Source organism: Mauremys mutica, chromosome 9 (genome assembly GCF_020497125.1).
Source record: "Mauremys mutica isolate MM-2020 ecotype Southern chromosome 9, ASM2049712v1, whole genome shotgun sequence".
NCBI classification, from domain to species: Eukaryota; Metazoa; Chordata; order Testudines; family Geoemydidae; genus Mauremys; species Mauremys mutica.
This window is the reverse complement of record NC_059080.1, coordinates 94,302,623-94,324,464: the sequence shown is the minus strand read 5'-3', so window position 1 is coordinate 94,324,464 and position 21,842 is coordinate 94,302,623. Positions and strand designations below refer to the sequence as shown.

Below are 21,842 nucleotides of genomic sequence, written 5' to 3'. Positions count from 1 at the left end.
AAACAATTTACATTCTATGAAATATTTCACAATTAAAAAGTGCTTTGACTTATATTTAATGTATTACTATCCATAAAAAATAAAGTTATGATTTATTTTCTCATACATTTCATTTAAAGTTAGGTATGGGACTATATAAGAGACAAATCAGATGGTTTGGTGGTGGAATAGAGTCTTTCACCTCTCAGATACTTGTTCCAATCTAGCTCAGGTCAGTCTGGCTGTTTGATGGCCTGTGTGAAATGAGCTGGTGACCACCGTCCTCTGGGGAGGAAATGTGTTACAAAACCAGTATCACCTACTGATGCCATTGGGAAACAGACAACTATTAGCAACTGACATGAGAGCCATTCTCTCCATCTGTATACATTTTACAGCTGTACATGATTAGCAACAAGTTTGTCTATTTAAAAACTGACTAGAATCAACACTGAAAAATACTGAAATAGAAACTTTTATTTAAGTCAGCAAGTAATAACAGGATACACATTACATTATTCAGTCGCTATTTGTGGGTGCTCTTTTGGAACAGTGGACTAACTGCTTAATTGTCAGGACTTGCTTTAGCAGAATAATCAATACGATTTTTATCAGGGGTATCATAGTAATACCAGGGCCCATCTCCCCTCTCTTTCATTAGTCGATGTACCGCCATTTCCTTCAGTCTATAAGAAATGGAAAATGAAAGTCAAATTCAGCATGTAATTTATCATCTTCCATGGGCCACATTTAACACTGATATCAAAGGAGTCATACCCTCTTACATCAGCATTGCATTTGGTCCTATATATTCTACGATGTCCGTAGAAACAATACTACAAATATGAATAATTATCCATGGCGTTAAACATTCCATCATTGTGTTTCAATATACACCTCTACCCCGATATAATGCAGTTCTCCGGAGCCAAAAAAATCTTACCGCGCTATAGGTGAGACCGCATTATATCGAACTTGCTTTGGCCTCCCTGCAACTTGTCCCCTGACCGCCCCCTCCAGAGACCCCATCCCTAATCACCCCCAGGACCCCATCCCTACCCCGTCCCGTGACTGCCCCGACCCCTATTCACACCCTCTGCCCCCCTGACAGGCACTCAATGGCAGCGGCAGGAAGCAGAGCAGCCCAGCCACAGCCCGCTCAACTCCGCCAGCTCCCAGCCATGGCGCTCCGCTTCCGCCGCTGCCGGTGAGTGCAGGGACGTTGGGGAAAGGAAGCCCCCCGTACTCACCTGCAGCGGGAAGTAGAGCGACACAGCCCCAGCCCACTCCACTTTCCTTGCCCCAGCCCCAGCTATGTCGGGGTGTTTGGGTAGGGAGGTGGGGGTGTTGGGGAAAGGTCCCGCACTCACCGGCAGCGGGAAGCAGAGCAGCCCGGCCCCAGCTCGCTCCACTCCGCCAGCTCCCAGCTGCAGCGCTTCACTTCCTGCCGCAGGTAAGTACGGGGGCGTCCTTTCCCCAACCTCCCTACACTCACTGGCGGCAGGAAGCGGAGCACCCCAGCTGGGAGCTGACGCGCTGATCCGCGTGAGCGCTTCTTTACCACATTGTCTGCGAACCCGTGTTATATCGGGATAGAGGTGTATTTACTTGTTTTTTCAGTAAACTAGCTGAAGAAATAATAAAATAACAATAAAAAAACCTGATGAGATTTCTAAACATAGACAGTAGTCTCCTTCATAATCATGAACTGAAAACTTTACCAGATACCTTCCAGTCAGAAATAACCAGGAAAGATGAAGGTGGGAGGGGCTCCACCAAGAAAGTCTAGGGGCAACATTCCAAGAAGCTTAGCACCTCCTCTGTTAGTGCTCAGTTTACCCAAGCAACAGCAGCAGGACACTAACATGATACTGGACAATGTCACTGGTGCCCATGGTTTTCTGGACACCAGCAATGAACCAGAACAAATCTATAAGCATTAGCAGAGACACAAGAGTTGTCTGTCCCTGACTCAGGAAGATAAAACTGCATTGGTTTACACTTGGTTTGTGTTTGAAGAGTTATTGTTACAATTATTTTTTTTTAAACTAAAGTTACATTCTGTAGAAACTGATGGTTTAGAACCAATATTTGCCACAAAAAGCTTCTCACTCACCAAGGGCCAGGTGATTTTTTCAAGCCCTGATCAGATGTCCAATTTAAGAGAAAAATTCTACTATTGTATCATCATTGAAATGGTTTAGTACAGTATATATTGGCTTTTAAAAGCTTCAGCAAATCCATCCTATCTTTACCTTAGGTCAGCTTTTTTACTTTCAATATCAATTATGGCCAACATTTTTTCATAATCCTTTTCAGGAGAATCAAAGAAATAACGAACAATCCACCTAGTTATAGGATGCTGGAAGAGATGAAAATAAGAATATTATATTACTCATATAATTTCCACACAAGAACCCTCCAGAAATAATATAATAGGGAAATTTGATCACATTAAATATTCTTTCTAGTACCATTTACCATGATAACGTGCAATTAAAAATTATGTTAGGCTGCATACCCCTAATTCTGCAAACACTTATGTGCTTAACTTTACTATCATGAGTACCACTAATTTAAGCAGGATTACTCACAGTTACACAGTTTAGCACATGAGTAAATGTTTGGAAGATCGAGGCTTATGAAAAAAAGTTACCCATTTGCCATTTTTGACATTATCCAAGATAACACACAATAGAATAGGCTGTTGTGGAATAAAAAAAAGAAAAAAAAGAAAAAGAGGACAGTTGCAATGGGGGAAAAAAAATCTGTGTTTCATAACTTAAGAACAAAGTAAGACAATTTCTGAAATAGAGTTAATCAAAAATTGCTACCATAATCTCCATAAAATGGACTCTAAACCTATTACTGTAAAGATTCAATAATCTTTATACTAAGTGCTGCTTGCACATAGAAGCTTTTATTTAATCTTTCAATCCCAGTGTAAATTGAACTAGTCACATAGAGGTCTGTGTATTGCTAAGTACAATCATTAGCCAGTTAAAAACAAAAATACAGTTACATCAAAAAAAATCAGTGAAAGTTGTAAAGTAACATCTCATGAACCACCAGGGCTGTGATTCTCAGCAAAATCTTTGTTTTTAGCTCTGAAAAGTTGAGAGATATTGGACTTTGATTCACTGCTGACAAATACTATAAAATAGAGCTGTTAAGCGATTCAAAAAATCGATCATGATTAATCGTGAGAATAAAAAAATTAATAGCAAGTAACTGCAGTTTTAACCACATTGTTAAACAATAATAGAATATCAGTTATTTAAATATTTTTGGGTGTTTTCTACATTTTCAAACATAATACAAAGTTTACAGTGCTCACTTTTTTATTTCAAATATTTTCACTATAAGATAAAGAGATGTATGAGGTGAATTGAAATACTAAGTACTGTAGTGCAATCTCTATCATGAAAGTTTAACTTACAAATGCAGAATTACAGGTATTATTATTATTTTACATAACTGCACTCAAAAATAAAACAGTGTAAAACTTTAGAGCCTACAAATCCACTCAGTCCTTGCTGTGGATAGGGAATAATTTTACCTCAGGATTTTAGCATTCAGTAGGGGAGTGAATTGTGCAGGAGGCTTTATTTTCCTGCTGCTGCTGGGTTAGCCTTTATTATGTATACTATTTGGTGTGTGTCTCCTTTAGAGGAGTCTTGGCTTACTGAAGGGGTAAGATTTTTTTTTAATCTCAGAAAGTCAGTATTGTGGAGATGGGAGGAGTGTGAGTTGTGCAGAAGGGTGAATTCTTGCTGCTGCTCCTGTTGGGTTTCTGAGCTTGCCAGGCTCGCTCCCTGTCCACAGAGGAAGAGAATTTCATCTTAGAAATCTGCAGTCAGTGTTGGAGGAGGATGGGTGAAGGGCGGGGAGAAGCAATGACTTGTGCAAGAGGAGGTTCTGGGAGGACAGAGGGTGACAATGTGGGGGGGGCAAGCAATGACTAGTTCAGGAGGAGGGTGAGGGAGGTGTCTTGCTGCTGCTTCTGGAAGGGTGGTTTCTGGTACTGGGCTCACCACCAGGCTCTCCTCCTTTTACTGAGCGAGGTGGGCTCCCTTCAGCTGAGCAAGCCCTTACTTGCAAGGGAGGCTGTATTTTACCTCAGGGACTCGGCATACAGCATGGGAGGAGAGGCTAGTACAGGGAGGCTGAGCTCAGCAGGCCCCTGATCTCTATGGGATACCCCCAGAGTGAGGGGCCAGCTGGGAGCAATGGGGCATGGCATGGAGGGAAATGGGGGGGGGGAGAGGGGATCGGTCCCCGAAGCGAGGGACCAGCTGGAGGCAATGCAGCACAGCGTGTGGGGAGGTTGGTCCCTGGAGTGAAGGGCTGGCTAGGAGCATTGGGGCACGGTGCGGGAAGGGGCGGGCCCATCTCCGGAGCAAGGGGTCAGCTGGAAGTAGTGGGGCATGGCAGGGTCAGGATCCCTACCTCTCCACTGGAGCCGGAATGTGAGCCACTTCCTCTCCTCTCCTCTCCCTGCCCTCCGGAGGCGGATTGGCATTACTGTGCCTGACCGGACACTGTCAGCTCCCTCCACAGCTGATGCCTCCCTCCCCACCCAGAGGTACGCGATTAACACCATTAAAAAATGAACGCATTAATTTTGTTTTCAGTTAATCACAGGTATTAACTGTGATCGACAGCCCTACTATAAAAGTATGAATTTTCTGGTATTCATTGGTTTCAGAGTAGCAGCCGTGTTAGTCTGTATCCGCAAAAACAGGAGTACTTGTGGCACCTTAGAGACTAACAAATTTATTTTAAAAAAGCTTATGCTCAAATAAATGTGTTAGTCTCTAAGGTGCCACAAGTACTCCTGTTCTTTTTGCTGGTATTCATTGAAAGTCATTCAGATGAGATAAACAATGTAATTTTAAAGTCTAGTATCTCAAGACCTGGAGCTCAGAGGAGTGTTCAAAAAACAAAACAAAAAAACCCTTGATGGACTGGTGACCAGAAAAGAGATTTAGAACTTGACTTGGTAATAGCGCTTTTGTTATTTACGGATTTTATGTTCACAACTTCATGTACAGTGCTCTTACTATTTACACAGCTATGTACATTACAGGTCAGCTGCATCTGCTACTGTTAGAATACCATAAACAGATCTAATAAAATAACATGTATTTAATTTGAAAGCTGTATATTTGCATGAAGACCCAATCACATAAAGTAGCCGATATCCTCATTAATATATCCAACACATTTTAAATATTTTCCTCCCAAGATTGAGGTATGATGAGGAGGAGTGTGCTGGAAATGCCATATCCCTTTCATAATTTTGTACTTACTTTGTAATACTCCCAGTGGTCTGGAATATAACCTTCTGGAATTTCTGCAAGTTCAGCTTCACCTGCCCAGAGAAAATGGAGGGATGTTCAATACTATTGACAGTTTAGAAACACACTTTACTTGCCACAAACAAACAAAGACCAACTAAAGAGCATTTCACACACAAAGTATTTAAAGAGACACCATCAACTTGATTCTATTCAGTTTCAAAAAAGTGAGTTGGAACAGCCTGGAAGTAGTTTCAGGTACTATACCTGCTTCTGAGTCCTCCTACCAATTCTGTTCTAGTTACACACGCCTATATTTTAACCTGCACAACAAAAAGGGGAAATGACTGACTATACAGAGGAAAGAGTGAAACTGACTGTACCCAAAGTGCCATTACAAAGTAAACACGCTAGAAAAAAAATTAAATACATTTTTCTCTGATCATTCAATTAATGCAATCTAAGGTTAATTACATTGTAGGTTAAAAAAACATCAGGAAGAAATTTGATTTTAAACTGGCAGTGTCCTGTTAAATGTATATTCTGTACACCTATCTTGGAATATGCACAAGGTATATGTTTAAATCCAGACAGAAAACATTATCTTCTTCATTATGTGGGAAGTGACATAAACGTCATAGTCTTGCAAATCATATTTGCATCAATCAAATGGAGAATAGACACATGTATAACTACTGATCAATTATCTGAAGCAGGGGTAGGCAACCTATGGCACGGGTGCTGAAGGGGGGCACGCGAGCTGATTTTCAGTGGCACTCACACTGCCTGGGTCCTGACCACCGCTTTGGAGGGGGGGAGTGGGGGACTCTGCATTTTAATTTAATTTTAAATGAAGTTTCTTAAACATTTTAAAAACCTTATTTATTTTACATACAACAATAGTTTAGTTATATATTATAGACTTATAGAAAGAGACCTTCTAAAAACGTTAAAATGTATTACTGGCACGCAGAATCTTAAATTAGAATGAATAAATGAAAACTCGGCACACCACTTCTGAAAGGTTGCCAACCCCTGATCTGAAGCTTCCCTGCATTTTATAAAACAGGTAGAGAAGGAAGAGATGTTGGGTCAGCTATGAGTTTCTCCTCTTCAGTATACTTTTACACAACATGACTAAGGCTACATTTTAGTCACCGGTATTTTTAGTAAAAGTCATGGACAGGTCACGGGCAGTAAACAAAAATTCATAGCCTGTGACCTGTCCATGACTTGTACTACATACCTCTAACTAAAACTTGGGCTGGGCGCCATGGGTGCTGCCGGGGAGGGGGGGGGGGCACTGCCTGGGGGGGCATGGCCCAGGGAGCTTTGTGGGTGCTAGAGGGTGCAGGATCTCCGCTGGTGTGGGGGGCAGCAGCACACAGCCTGGGACCCCCGCTGGTGCTGGGGGCGGTGCAGGGGGAGTTGGAAGGGCTGGCAGGCTCCCTACCATGCTCTGCGCAGCTCCCTGGAAGAGGCCAGCATGTCCCTGTAGTTCCTAGGTGGAGAGGCCAGGGGGCTCTGCGCGCTGTCCCTGCCTGCAGACACCACCCCCACAGCCCCCATTGGCTGCAGTTCCTGGCCAATGGGAGCTGCAGAGCCAGCACTCTTGGCGGAGGCAGTGCACGGAGCCCCTCTGCCCCCCCCCGAGGTAAGTGCACCCCACACCCTGCCCCAACCCTAGCCCTGAGCCCCTTCCCACACCTAAACTACTGCTGCTGGGGGGGAGGGGAGGAGGCACAGTGGCCAGAGACTGCCCCAGCAGAGGCTGGTGTGGCTGGCCCAGGGGCTGCCAGAGCCAACCGCACCGGCTGCTGCAGAAGTCACCGAGGTCATGGAAAGTCACAGAATCCATGACTTCCATGACAGACATGCAGCCTTAAACATGACCCATAGTTACCAAGCCAGCTTTAGAGATAAGGGTCTGAAATACTATCAGACCTATTTCATTTTCTTTATCCAACTTTAACAATGTTCAACAACGTAGCTTAGTTAAACATCACAGAAATGCTTACCAATGAAGATGTTGACATACGTTATAAATATTGCTAGTGGTATCCCAGTCAATAATATATAGAATCTCTGTTTAGCAGAGGGAGGGAAAAAGACACCAGATTAGTCTGTCAGAAAAATATACCACTTCTTCTGCCAATCTCAGTTACTCTTACAATTATCTCTCCTGTATTAGAACACCAAAATCTGAACTTCCACAATATTTCTTCTATATACCTTCAAATATGGTTTATTATTGCAACTGGAATACTTAGTGTTACCAGCTAAGGATCTCAAAGCATTTCAGAAAACAGTAAAGATCCCTCAAAACCCAGGTGATACACGTATTAATCCCATTTGTACAACATAGCAAATTGAGGCACAGAGAAAATAAGTGACTTAAAGTTATAAAGTTGAATCAATTTCAGAGCTGGGAATGCAACATATAAGTTCTCCATCCCAGTCTCTTGTTCTAACTACTAGACAATACTGTTGTTATGTAAAACAATATTACTCAAAGCCTGGAGTCGATTAACTATAATGAAGCACTAAAACTACCTTTGACTGAACTTGAGTCAAAATGCAATTTTTAAAAAACCCATTGCAAGCTGAGAATTAATATATTTTATACAAAATCTGTTAAAAAGATACAACAATGATCAGTGATTGCAGGGCCCTCACTCCAAGGAGTCCCACCTGGCTGACTATTTTCCCCACATAATGGATCTGATCAGAAGCCCATCTTTTCATTGACTTGAACGGGCTTTGGATCAGGCCTACAGAGCCTAAATCTCTGGTGTGATGGGCTGGATGGAAGGAAGATGCACTTATTATGGGGTAGTAATGGAGGGCTCCTGGTCTTGGAGCCAAGTTTTACACGACTTAAACAGCCAACAGCTAAAACATTATTAAACCTGCAAAACAGATGACAGTTAAAACTTAAAAAGACAACAGGCAAGGATTTAAAACAGCAACAATAAAAAAGTAGCAGTTAACTAAAAATACCTTAAAAAGGAGAAACTGAAGATACTTCATTTATATATATTACACACACCCACAATTTAAAAAAAAAGGTCGCTAACATAATAGATGTCAATCACCACCCTGAGCACTTGGTGGGTATGACATATCCCTTTGCCCCATCTGTCTTTGTCTTTATAAATGGCAAGTTCTTCAGGATAGAGACTAGGAAATCTTGTTTCTGTAGCTAGTGCCTAACACATTTTGGATGCTATTGCATTGTAAACAATAGGAATGAGTGTATTAATGCCTTAAACACAGTCCATCATTTACAAATTATTTAAGTTATACTAAGAGTTGCAACAACAAAAAATTAACTTACCAGCAACTTCAGAAATCGTTTATCATAGAAATCTGTTGGCTTGATGACAAACATTCTTTTCCCATGGCTTCCATGTCGTACAGGAGCTGCGAAATTAAACCAGGATATTATTATGTCCTTTTCCCATCTGCAGTGATTATGTACAGGAGAAACTCTGCGATGCAGGCAAAAAAAAGTAGTAAAACATTCAGTAACGGGTGGGTTACTGCAGGCTGGTAAAGGTATTTGTCGTTTTGCCTAGGACAGCAGGACTCCTAAAGCTAAGCCCAACTGTATGCTACAGAAGTGGTGGTATTCCAAGATAAAACTCTCTCTATGGAGCAAGTCATAGAGGAAAAATAGATAAGTTGAAGAAAATGTAATTTGCACAAGAATCCTCCATATAAAATTTCTACAGTTAGGTAACACACTAGCATGCTACTAGGTTTTGACTAGGGTGGCCAAAATTTTGACCCCAGGTCTATCGTGGAACAGGAGTGGTGACATATTGGCTCCTATGTGGACATTTGTGCATATGACTATAAGCTCTCACTTTTGCACTGCATTATGAACAGAAATGAAATCAACAGCTAGAAGCAATGACTGAGATACTAAAAAGGAAGTTTATATCTGGCTGTACTACACATTAAGTGTGGGGGCCTGCTTGACATTTAGGTTCCAATCTTGCAACTAGCTCAGTTTGGGCAGATCTCTGCACCAGCAAAGAATCCCAGCAGGTTCAATGTAGCTCAGTGCAAGGACCTTCTCATATGGTGCACATTATAAGATCAAGGTAATGAGAAAATTCTCCATGCAAGGGGGAAAAGTAGCAGCAGCATACAACACAACCAACTTGAATTCAAGATGTTCCAGAAGGCTACTAGCTAGCTGTTTCAAGAAAAAAAACTTAACAGCTTTCAGCTCCCATCTACAGATCTCAAAGACCACCCCGTAACATAGGATCATATTATCTCCTTTTCCAAAAAGGGAAGCCAAAAATGAGTATTTTGTCCAAGGTCACTGTGACCCTTTCTCAGGGTGCCCAGGATTGTGTCACTTTGTTCCCCCCTCACACAGGCAGGGAATGTCTCTGACACTGCCAGCCCTTCAGCCACCCAATATCACTTCTCTGGGCTTATTCTAGCTCCTACTTTGCACTGCAGTCCTCTTTGAATCATCTCCTTGTAGTGTCCAATCCTTAAGCACTGGACACTCACAGAAATACCAGGTTCACTATCCCCAAGAGGAGAGTGTATATACAAGTTTGATTTAACTGAAAGTCAGCTCCTATACAACATCTTAGCACGGAGATATATTTACAGTGAAAACAATAATAAGATTATCATCAAAGGCTAAGATTTAAGAGATAGAAAGTAAGGACAATGGAAACAGAAAAGTTACACATAAAACAAAATCGTAACACACGTTTTAGAGATTACACTTAAGCTAATAGGCTACCCTCCTGTCTAAAACAGTCTATTCTCAACCAGAGCCTTCTTTCAGCATCTCCAACCAACAAGGCTGTGATCCCTCTTTCATAAATGCCCAAAGCACTACCCTTTTGCTTCCTCGGTGAAGAATCAAGGGATGTATTTTTGCCTTCTACTAATAGTCCCAAAGTTCACTGTCTCTGCACATGGCCAGGCTAAGCCTTATGGCTTGTTTTCTTTTCCTGTATGCACCTTTCCTATTGATTGCATATGTAAATAGAGCTTTCACTATATTGCTTTACAGTGCTTAATCTACAAGGCCACCAGAGCACCATGTGAATCCCAAACATCCTTTGTCTGACCCAAAACCTGTTTGTCACAACTGCCTTGGACACCGACTTAAAAACATTTTCATTACACATACATAGTGTTTTATATAGTGTTTGTACCATACATTTTACAACAATATTAATGACCAGCATGATCCTGGCTTTCATGTAAAGCCTCACCTGAAAGTCTTCATAGACAAATACTATGAAAGCAGTGTATTAGGTGCCATGAGTTTCTTAGGCCTCATAGGAGTTACTATTACAGAACAGGGAACCCTTTGCTAGCTCGTACCAATGGGCCTCGGTCTCACAATCAATCACACAACGAGAGTGGCAGAATAAGGAATAAAACCCAAATCCTCCAGACATGCGCTAATCACTAGAAAGAGGAACCCCCCTCCCTACTGAGGAAACCCCCCCCCTCCTCTCCTCAAAGGAGACACCACCACCACTGAAGGGCCCCTTGTCCCGTCCCGTCCCCTCCCCAAAGGAGACCCCCCCACCACCATAGGGATCCCCTCTCCCTACAGTACCCCCTTCCCCAGAGGACACCCAACCCCCCACCCGCTCCGCAGAGACACCGAGCCCCCACCTCGCTCCCCAAGGTCACCCCGCTACAGAGGACACCGAGCTCCCCGCCCCCGCCCGGCGGCTCCATACCGATGATGCCGGAGGACACGACATTCCTGCCCAGCAAGGAGACGCGCCCCCCACCTGCCGCCCTGAACAGGACCTTGCGAGTCCCCAAAGCGGCCGCTGCCCGGAGCAGGAGGCTCATGGCGGCCATATGTGAAACTGGCACGGGGCGGGGCCGCTGGCCATTTACCCCCAACGAGAGCGAAGCCGTGGCGCCACCATCTTGGAATCGGGCACGTCGTCCTGTACAGTAATTCGACCCGTAGGCCTCTCCTTCCGGTCTCCCGGCCGGAAGTGGCCGGTGGCGCAAGGCAATGTGGGTATCATGGCGGCCGCCCTTTGCCGGCGCTTCTTCAGCGCCGTGAGGGTCTCGGGAGTCTTACAGGCCCCGCCAGGCGCCTGCCTTTCCGGGTAGGGGCCCGTGGAGCGGGGTAACTGGTTCCCGTGGGGCGGGGGAGAGGAGGGAAGGGGATGTGGTGACCCGGCCGCGGCAGGGGGGCTGCGTTGGGCGGGGGTCTTGGGCTGTTGAGCTGGGTTGGCCCGGCCCGTGCTTTGTATGGTTGGGGCGGCTGAGGGAGAGGGGCCGTTGGCAGGCTGAGGGAGAGGGGCCGTTGGGCGGCTGAGGGAAAGGGGCCGTTGGCAGGCTGAAGCGTCCGTTGGGCCATAGTGTGTTCGTTCGAAATAGCCCCGCTTTGTGGCGGACCTGGGGCCGTTCCGATGTAGCCGGCCAGCGATGTTCTGCCAGCGGAGCCCGCAGGGCCTGGGGTTAGTGCCCCTACAGTGGGGCGAGCCTAGCCGCGCTGGGGCGGTTCATCCCAACTAGAACCCAGCTCCTAATGCCACTGTCTCTACAACCACTGTCAAAATAACAGCAAAACCTTACGTCTGTTTGTTTGCAAAGAGCTTTAAAATTTTTATTAAAGCTAACGTTAAAAAAGTTATATAATACCTAGGTTGAGAAGAGCGTGTACATCTGGGTATAGTGCTTAGATTATTCACAACTACAACGTTTGTTTTTAAAGTCATAATTTACATATAGTACATAATCAGCAATAACCCAAATTTAGGTGAGTGAATTTAAGAATACAGTTTAGATATTTAGCATCCTTGCATTTGAGTATGTTACTCATGAAAAAAGTTATATAGAGAGTTGGTGGCGGAAAGCAAAATATATTAATGAGTGAAGATTGTCCCTCAGTAATCCTGTTCAGGTCCTTACAATGCCTATCCCCATAATATTTCAACATCTAGTTTATCAGCTATGTAATGAAGGAATAGTTTCACCCAGTGCTAATGAAATTCATTCTCCTCCTGGGGACAATCAAGCGTGAAACTGCCATTGGGCAAAGTCCTCCTCTTGAATAATAAGTTATACAGTCTTTATTATCCACACACAGAAAGCAAGACTATGTATGCATTCATTCTTTCAGATAATTTGTCCCTCTTTTTAGAAGGATAAAGCTCTGACTAAACCCAGATTGGTACTTACTCAGATATTAATCATTGTGAAATCTCACTAACATTCATCCATTTCTCAAAACAATGTATTGAAATTTCACATTTATATTTTAGTACAGCTTATTGTAATGGAATCAGAGTTACGCTACAGAAAACTGTGGAATATGTCTCAGCTGTACCTTGCCAAAAGGGATTACATTAATTTTTTGACCCGCACTTACTTCCATCCCACACAAAATAGGTGTTCTCTTTATTATTGTAAACTGACATCAGAAATAACAAATCTTGAAAAAAAATACAGGCTAAAGAAATTAATCCATCAATATATCCTTTGGCATTTTTTGTAATAATGGTGTCTTCCTGCACATAGTATTAGTGTTATGAAATGCAGTACTTGTTTCTGCATGTCATTCTTGTTTTTCATAAATGCTGTTTTTACCAGTTATTTGTTATTTTTTTCATAGTAGTGCCTAGAAGACTCAACCACGATCAGGGCCTCTTTGTGCTCAGCACTACTCAGACGCATAATAAGAGACTATCTCCTTGCTCAGGAAGCTTATAAACAAATGAGAACAAGACAGACAAAGATTGAGAGGGGAAATGAAAATAGAGATGATGTGTCTGACATTGACAGAGCCAGGAATTGAACCCATGTCTTTTGACTCTCTCTCCAGTGGACTCTGCAACCTCCAGTGTTGGAGAATCAGCAAATAGAAAACTTGTTACAATCAGAATAGGAAGGTGTCCATGAAAATGGAAAGGAGGGTAAAGTTCATATTTAGCAGATTCCTTTTTTCCCCCTAATCAAATATATATTTTTCTTACCTTTGTTGCAGATTAACCTTGAACCTGCTCCATAAGAACAGTACTAAAGTAGAACCCCTCTATCAGTGTAAGTTTCTCCATACTACTTTGTCACGGAAAGGACTGGAGGAGTTTTTTGATGACCCAAAAAACTGGGGAGAAACTGTAGTTAAATCTGGTGAGTTATTTTTAACCTTTTGGATTTGGTGTCTTTGATATACTTCTGCTGTTAAAAATATGCAAATTAATATGCAGGATTTTAGAGGGTATTTAGTGGCAATATGTCATGTCACTTCTTGTATATTCATTTGCTTTTATATTTTAATCCTGTGTTAATACAAGTGGAACATTTATCATGCAGAGCAGAGGCAAAATGTCTAAATCCTATAGCCCAGCATATAGTCTTTAGCCATATTGTCATGTGACAATAGATCACAGAAAGGGTTGCACTTCTAACACTGAACAAGGAACTTCAGGGATAATACTGTTTTCCTTATTCTAATAAAGCCACTTTTCTCTCTCTCTCCTCCCCCTCTCCCTTTCCCTCCCTCCCTGCCTGCCTGCTTCTGCCTACAACTGTCCCTGGCTCTGAACTCCCCCTACAAATATTAGGGAACAGTACACAGTTTTTTTTCACATTTGAGCATGGTCTTGTTTTCTAAGCAGGGTTGAGTCTGGTCAGTATTTCAATGTCATCTACAAGGAAAAACCTTCAAAAACTGGTGATTGTAATTTGACATTCTTTCCAGGGAATCAACATGGTGTGCAGGTGGAAATATTTTTTCACAAAATGGATCGTGTTTAGATGAAATCACTGTTTTTTGTTGCTGTTGTTTTTACAGGGGATGAGTGGCATGCAAAACACCTAAGAAACAAGAGTAATGAAGATTTGCACAAACTTTGGTAAGTGTTTTAGTGCAGTGTTTCCTATCCTTTTGGGGCACATGTGCCAGGTTTCATATGAAAGACATGGCTGTATTTAGTCAGTGAACTCAGTTGCCCACACAGTTGTGCACACTTTAACCTGTACTGGGACTCTAATTCTGGTCAGAGTATGTACAGTGTATTGCAGGTAGAAGTGGTGAATTGGGTTCCAGTGCAGAAGAGTCCAACTTGGCCCATCAGTTAAGGATGTTCTTTAAAAGGTTTATATAAAAATGTGTGGTCTCATGGGCAGAGGATAGGACTAGGGGTTAAGACACATGGGGTTCTAATTCCCACCTTTGCCACTGACTATGTGAGCTTGGGATAAATGACTTTAGTCCCTCAGTTTCTCCAACTGTAAAACAGGAAATAATGGTGTTTACCCATCCTTTGTAAAGTGTTGTGAAATCACAGAGGAAAAAGCCCTGTTAAAAATTAATCAGATTGTTAGAATTGCAAGATCTTTAAAAGTACAACTTAAGTAGCATAGGCAAGGAATTAAAAAAAACACACAGCTTTTTTAACTTGACATTGGGAGCCCAGAGTACTAGACACAAAATCGTGTAATCCCAGCGACTGAGAATCACTATTTAAGTGAATAATTTACAAGCATGTTACTACTAAAAGTTAAATCTAATTTCTGACCTTATTGTACTATTACGTTCTTTGATTCAGGTATGTCCTACTGAAAGAGAAAAACATGCTTTTAACTCTAGAGCAAGAAGCAAAGCGACAAAGTTTACCTATGCCAAGTCCGGAACGATTAGAAAAGGTAACTTTTTCATATAAGCTAAAAACATCACTGCAGGTAAACTGTGTGTGAAAGATGCAATGTTTGCAAACCTGTAAAAGACAGTTCCCAGACTTATGTTCCTGGATTCATTTTGCATAGGGTAGCAATGTAAAAGTTAACTTGTTCCAAAGCCTTTCTCACCTCCTATACTTCCTAATTGTCAAGGTGGTTAAGCACTGGAATAAATTGCCTAGGGAGGTTGTGGAATCTCCATCACTGGGGATTTTTAAGAGCAGGTTAGACAAACATCTGTCAAGGATGGTCTAGATAATACTTAGTCCTGCCATGAGTGCAAGGGACTGGACTAGATGACCTCTCGATGTCCCTTCCACTCCTATGATTCTATGTTAAATCAAATTCATATTAAATCACCTCTTTCATTCCACTGAATCTGATTTCAGTCATTTCTGGTATCTTTTCCTGGCCCAAGTTGCAGCCCGCCCATATTCTTATCCTTGAACTTTCTGCTGCCTTCAACTCCTTCGTTCTCTATCTTCCCTGGTCTTCTACAAACCTGTGACCTCTTGGTTCTTTTCACATTTCTATAACCCTCTTTCAGTGTCTCTTTCTCTAACATTTGCTGTCAGTTTTTTGACCTTGTTTGCCTACTCATTTCTCTCCCTATCTTAATTTGCAGACTTCATCTACTCACACATGAATCATGGTAACAAGGTTTTTAGCTGGAAAAGTGTTGAGAAGCTTCTGGTCAAATGTTATAGTTTGGCCATTGCTGCTCTCTGATCATCCAATAGGAACTGAGACCCCCAAGTTGCCAACCAGCATGACAGACCACTCCCACGAACTCTGTCAGAAATGCAGATACAATCTGCATATTTCCAGTTGTTTTCCACAACCTACCAGCATCAACTCATTGTCTGGATTGAGCCTTAGCCAGCTGGCACCTTAACTAAAAGATCCTCATTTTAAACACAGATCAATAGCCGGCATTGTGGCTTCATGCATCCGACAAAGTGGGTATTCACCCACAAAAACTCATGCTCCAATACGTCTGTTAGTCTATAAGGTGCCACAGGACTCTTTGCTGCTTTTACAGATCCAGACTAACACGGCTACCCCTCTGATGTTGAAATGGTTATTCTGTTTTCAGGTGGAAAAGTCTATGGGAAGAATAAACTTAGTTATTAAAGAAAGAGAAGTTGCTCTGCGGCTGTTACAAACAGGCCACGAAAACCCGCGACCTGGCGAGTGGCGAAATGACTTCTTAGGACGCACTTACTGGTATGGGAAAGAGGATTACTGTTCTATATGTGCAGAGCTGTAGGTGGTATCAGTACTATCAAAAACAGAAACATCTTACAGAAAAAGAGTCAGATAACATGTCTATTGTGGAAAAAGCATCTTTTTAACCTTATCAAGAGCAAGATATATCTACCATCTAGAAGAGAAAAGCAGTATTTATTAAACAACATTAATACCTTTGGGGATGTGTTTCATCACTGGCAACTTTGCTAAGCAGTTAGCTGGGCCGAGGTGGTGGTAACCACTCTCTTGCAATTCCATGGATAAATCACCAGATAAACAGCAAACAGAACTTGTTCCCATTTAGATACAAAGTTTTACAGTATTGGGGGACCTGGTTACAACATGGTAGTCCCCTGATGTGGTTGAAATATGGTTCAGTCTTTCTGTGCCAATGAGTTCAAAATGTTTCCACGTTGTGCTATAGATTTGGACTTTTCTCAGCTGCATTGCAAGACCACTGTATTGAGTAGGGTTGCCAATTTTGTATTCTTTAAAAACCGGACACTCCAGCAGGAGTGTTGGAACCTCCCCTGCGGCTCTGCCTCTCATTCACTCCTCTTCCTCCATCGTGCTCCCCTGCTCCACCTCCCCACTCCTGCCTGGGTCAGGAGGGACTTTCTTGCAGCCGCTTGACACAGGTAGGAGGCAGCACTGGCTGAGTAGGGTGCCTCCCATACCCTTAGTAACCAGAAAGTGTAAGGTCCCCTTTTTGACCAGACTTTCCAGTTGAAAACTGGCACCTGGCCAGTGGCCACCCTAGTGTTCAGGGGCAACTGTGTAACCTGGTCTTCCAAAAACTATAGGACTTACAGCAGGGATCAGCAACCTTTGGCACACGGCCTGTCAGGAAAAGTCTTGGCCCGCGCCGCTTCCCGCAGCCCCCATTGGCCTGAAACAGTGAACTGTGGCCAGTGGGAGCCGCCATCAGCTGAACCCACTGTGGACTCGGCAGATGAACAAACTGGCCCGGCCCACCAGGGGCTTTCCATGATGGGCTGTGTGCCAAAGGTTGCCGATCCCTGACTTACAGTGTAGATGGGACTATATGTAGATGGATTTTGGATCTCCTATCATCGTTGACAAGTATTTTAAATTGTTTGTAATCTCTGTAAATTAAAGTTGATTATATCCAATAAACTCCAGTAAACTTAGATTCAGGGTGAAATCTTGGCCCTATCAAAGTCAGTGGCAAAACTCCCATTAACTTTAATAGGGCCAGAATTTGACCTTCAGTGTAAAGGCATTTTGAGGAACAGTTCTGTATCCTACACTGGAGTGACAGGAGTGTGGGGGAGATGGAGAAAAAAAGGGAAACTCACGTGGAGACAATACAACAGTGAATATTGAATCTTGGACTCATTTATCATTTCTATGGCTGTTTGGTAGAGTACTGAGTACATTAATCATTGTGCTTAAACTTGTACTAGGTATAGGGAGCAAAATTCTCTTCCACTCCTGCAAGCTGTATTGTATCTGATGCATCCCTGTGCAATATTGGTATTTTAAAAAAAAGTTTAGCTGTGTTATTTAGCCCTTTTGCTCCTGCTGCAGCTTTCTTTTACAGTGCCTGGACACCATACACCAATTGTTTTATCTAAAATTGCAAACAGACTTGCTATGGAATTTTTGTGGTGGGGGGGGGTTGTTTGTTTTTGAAAGATAACATTTTGAAACTTGAATACTGATTCTTTGCATTTATACAGTGCCTTCCATTCCGTGGGCTCAAGGCATATGTAGAAATGGATAAATGTTATCCACGTTTTAGAGGTGAAAACTGAGTTAGAGAGGATTAAGTGACTTGTCCAAGGTCAACCAACAAGCTGGGAAGAGAACTGCAATTACCAGTCCTGTGGTCTACTGACTAGACCAGCAGTTCTCAACTGGGGGGGTGCGGCCCCCTGGGGGGCCACAAGCTGGTTTCAGGGGGTCCGCGAGCCCCAGCATCCGATGGGGTAGAAAGGCTGGGTGGAGTTGGAGGAGGGCACAGAGGGGCGTTGCTCCCCCACCTCAAACTGCAGTGCCTTAACCAGAGTGGGGCAGCCCCGCGGACATCTCCACCCACCCACCCCCTCCACATACACCCCCAAGGTCCGCCCCCTGCCAGCAGTGGCGTAGCCAAGTGGAGGGAACAGGGGGAGCAATAAAAAAAAAAGGCACCACCCGCTGCAGCGCTTTTACTCACCCGGCGGTGCTCCAGGTCTTCGGCGGCGGGCCCTTCACTCGCTCTGGGTGTCTTCGGCAGCACTGAAGGTACTGCCATCGAAGACCCAGAGAGAGTGAAGGTTCTGCTGCTGAAGACCCGGAGTGCCGCCGGGTGAGTAAAATAAAAGCACCGCAGTGGGTGACGCCTTTTTTTTTTTTAATCGCTCCCCCAGGTGAGTAAAAAGGCGCCAAGAAATTGACACGGCACCACTTGTGCTCAGTGGGGGAGCGGCCGCTTCCCCCCCTAGCTATGCTACTGCCTGCCAGGTCGGGAGCCACAGCCAGGCAGTGTGGTGTGCAAGGCAGCTGCTCCTCAGCTCCCAGCCCCTTTTGACTACTCGCACAGTCTGTAAGAACTGCCCGGGCAGGGGGACCCAGCTACGGGGCCGGCAGAGGCCTCAGGGAGCAGCGACTGCAGTGGGGTGGGGGGGGGCGGTGTCTTACCCGGCACACAGCTTCTTGCTACTCCTTTCCCTGCACCCTGAGCTATCCCTCCCTCCTGCCTGCGCACAGCCCCTAGCTATCCCCTCCCTACATCCTGAGCAGTTTTCAGACTTTTTGAGCTGATTCCTCTCCCTTCTTTGAGTTATAATTTTTGGTTGCACACCCCTCCCCTGCAACCCAGATAGCTGGGTGGCGTGCTGAGATGAGTCGGGGGTGGAGGTGGTGCTCCCTCCCCGGGCCCTGCTGTGCAGAGCTGACTCCCTAAAATAGAAGTAAACTATGCTTATGGAGGGCCACCCGGCACCCCATGGGGCAGGGACCTGGTGCCTCGAGCTCCCTCATGCCCAGTGACCGAAGTCCAGAGCCCTGAGATACGCCCCGCCGCTGTGGAGTTTTTCTAGCATGTTGGTGGGGCCTCAGTGAAAAAGGTTGAGAACCCCTGGACTAGACCACGGTACCTGCCCACTAGAACAAAAAAGAGCAGCTTAGTTACAATCCATTAACTGAGATGCAGCAATCTAAATTCTGGATAATAACCAATTTGTATGTCATTGACAGGTACAATTCCAAAGAGTGGCCAATACCTTGGTACCTGAACAAAAAATACAACAGGAGGAAATTCTTCTACTTGCCACATGTGAAACATTTCATCAGGTAATTTGAAATGGAAAGGAAAATTCTCTGACCCTGTTTGTTGTGTACTAGTCTAGCTCTTCCCACCTTGTAAAGGACAGTCTTATTGCTTTTTCTAGCTTGTGGATTGTTTTTTTCCTTTACGGGATGGAGAAGAGGTGACACTGAACAAAAACTGTTTGACCCTGATCCTGCAAGCACTTAGGCACATGCTTAACTTTAGGCATGTGCGTAGTCTCCTTGAAACCAATGGGATTACTTATCTGTTTAAAGCTAAGCACATCTGTAAGAGGTCCCAGTTCTGTGAACAAAGTCATTAAGTCACATTCCTAGTATATAATTGGTTCTGGGTACAGCTGAGTAACTGTTGACATGGTGTCTTGTGCTGTATCCCAGCTTTTTGAAGTTGTCACCACTTATCTTCTGGGTCTGACTTCGCTTAAAGAAATTCTGGCTGGTAATATTTTACAGAGCACTTTTAATCCCAAAGGACTTTACTAATAATATTAATGAATATTAATGAATGTAGCACACTAACTGTGTGAAGGTAAAATCTGAGCCATGTATACCAGGGCAAATCTTTATTCTTTTGAAAGTGCCCTGGGCTCTTTAATATACACAGAGCAAAGATAAGACCAATTTCAAAGACCACCCACAAAGCATACTGCATGGAATGCGAGCTTGCTGTTTTTGGAAAGATGAAGGAATGAGTCAACCCTGCCTGCATTCTAATTTATAGTTTCACGCAGTGTTAGAATTCCAAAGATGATGATTTGCACAAAGCACCTGCCCTACATTTGATGCTATGCATATTAATTATGATAAAATTCTTAAGCGCATTCCTCTAATCTCCTAATAAACTTCAGTCTGGCCATAGTTTGTATAACCATAACCCATAATCTGATCACTTCGAATTTTGTGGAGCTTCTTTCATACAAACTAAGTTGTATGGTATTTTGGTTGATTTCAGTGGCACCCTTCTCATCTCAGCATACCCTGCTGACCCAGAATTGCATATAATATTCTGAATGTTACCTTATTTATTATGATCTGCCTAACAGTTCCACAACACCAGCTGCTTAATTATGCTCAGCATCTCTGGTAAAATCCTGAGATCATTTGCTTTTTTACTGCTGCCATATATTATGCAGATGGTTCTGATGCATAATCACTCCTATGTCTCACACTCATCTGTAATTAGTATTGTTTGCATGTAGATTACAAAATGTTTTTCCTTGTTATACTTCTGCAGATTGAGCTGCATGGGCTATTTAGCCATTTATAAGCCTCATCTATCAATCATTCTGAATTACAGCTTGCTCTACTCTTTTCTGGTCCCATTTTCAGTCAAATGTATCCACCTGCAAAATTTTTCTTTACTCCCAAGTTATTTTATGTGCAAAGCAACCAAGATATTTTCTCCTATTAACACCCTCACACACACACACACCACCCACTTGTTACCTGTAGGATTCAAAGTGGAGGAAAAACCTGTGCTACTGGTACCTACAATTGCTGAATATTTCTGCTAAAAGCAGTGAAAGTTAATACCGTTATTGCGCTCACTAACATAACCAGTGGCCTCTTTCTGACCATGTATTATAAGGGCTTGAATCCATCCTATTTTTCTGCTCCTTTTGCCACTGTCACCTACCCCCTCGTCCTCACTTCTCTCCTCTATGCTTTCATGACTCCTTGCTTGACTAGTTCTTCAGCATCTCCCTTGGTGGCTTCATCTTCTCTCCTTTTCACTCTTACATTACTCCAGAGTTCCATTCTTGGTCCCTTCTCTTCTCACTCAACCTTATGCTATCTTCATCCTAATCGCTGCCCCTCTAGTCAAGCTTGCAACTGTCTGACAAACTCAGGATGGCAAAGACTGAACTTCCTATGCACCTGAGCTATGGCCTCATTTCTTTCTCATGGTCAATTCTGTGGTCCTTCCCATGCACCAACCTATCAACCTCAGTGTCACTGGACTTCTCTTTTGCATTCAGGCTATTGCTAAATCCTTTCACTTCCTATACAAAATTCTGTCTTGATGACCCTATCCATTGTCTATACCTTGATAATCCTTCTGTCTGGACTACTCTAGTTGCCTCTTCTCTGGCTTTCCTAGTATCCATCATCTAAACATCCTCCAGTCTAGTCACTAAAAAAGATCTCCCATTGCATCCTACCACAAAGCAACTTAATCCAGTTCCTGCTTACTACTTTGACCTGGGACTATATTTCTACTGGCAACTTCTGTTTTCCTAAAACAACTTTTAACTCCTTTCACTGTTGCTACTTCATCTTGAACTGTTAATCTGTTGTATTTACAGTATCAAG

General features: G+C 43.3%; 2 protein-coding genes across 4 annotated transcripts in view; one reads left to right on the top strand and one right to left on the bottom strand.

Annotated features, from left to right (window-relative positions):
* Positions 1 to 438: 438 nt before the first annotated feature.
* NDUFB5 (NADH:ubiquinone oxidoreductase subunit B5) lies at positions 439 to 11,214 on the bottom strand. The gene is made up of 6 exons (XM_045029703.1): positions 11,015 to 11,214; positions 8,617 to 8,702; positions 7,298 to 7,364; positions 5,292 to 5,353; positions 2,235 to 2,341; positions 439 to 665 (listed from the first exon to the last, which is right to left on the bottom strand). The coding sequence occupies exons 1-6, from the start codon at positions 11,139 to 11,141 to the stop codon at positions 545 to 547; spliced, it is 570 nt and encodes a 189-aa protein (XP_044885638.1). The 5' UTR covers positions 11,142 to 11,214; the 3' UTR covers positions 439 to 544.
* A 33-nt stretch (positions 11,215 to 11,247) lies between these two features.
* MRPL47 (mitochondrial ribosomal protein L47) overlaps positions 11,248 to 21,842 on the top strand; it is a 12,366-nt gene continuing 1,771 nt past the window's right edge. Inside the window, exons 1-6 of one of the 3 annotated variants that reach the window (XM_045029699.1) lie at positions 11,248 to 11,401; positions 13,285 to 13,430; positions 14,095 to 14,155; positions 14,852 to 14,948; positions 16,078 to 16,208; positions 19,437 to 19,532. In XM_045029699.1, the coding sequence (XP_044885634.1) occupies positions 11,316 to 11,401; positions 13,285 to 13,430; positions 14,095 to 14,155; positions 14,852 to 14,948; positions 16,078 to 16,208; positions 19,437 to 19,532 (617 nt within the window). In that variant the 5' untranslated portion in view covers positions 11,248 to 11,315. Of the gene's footprint in view, positions 11,402 to 11,632; positions 11,756 to 11,793; positions 12,058 to 13,284; positions 13,431 to 14,094; positions 14,156 to 14,851; positions 14,949 to 16,077; positions 16,209 to 19,436; positions 19,533 to 21,842 lie in introns of those variants that run through there. The other 2 variants (XM_045029700.1, XM_045029702.1) reach the window with 2 other exon arrangements.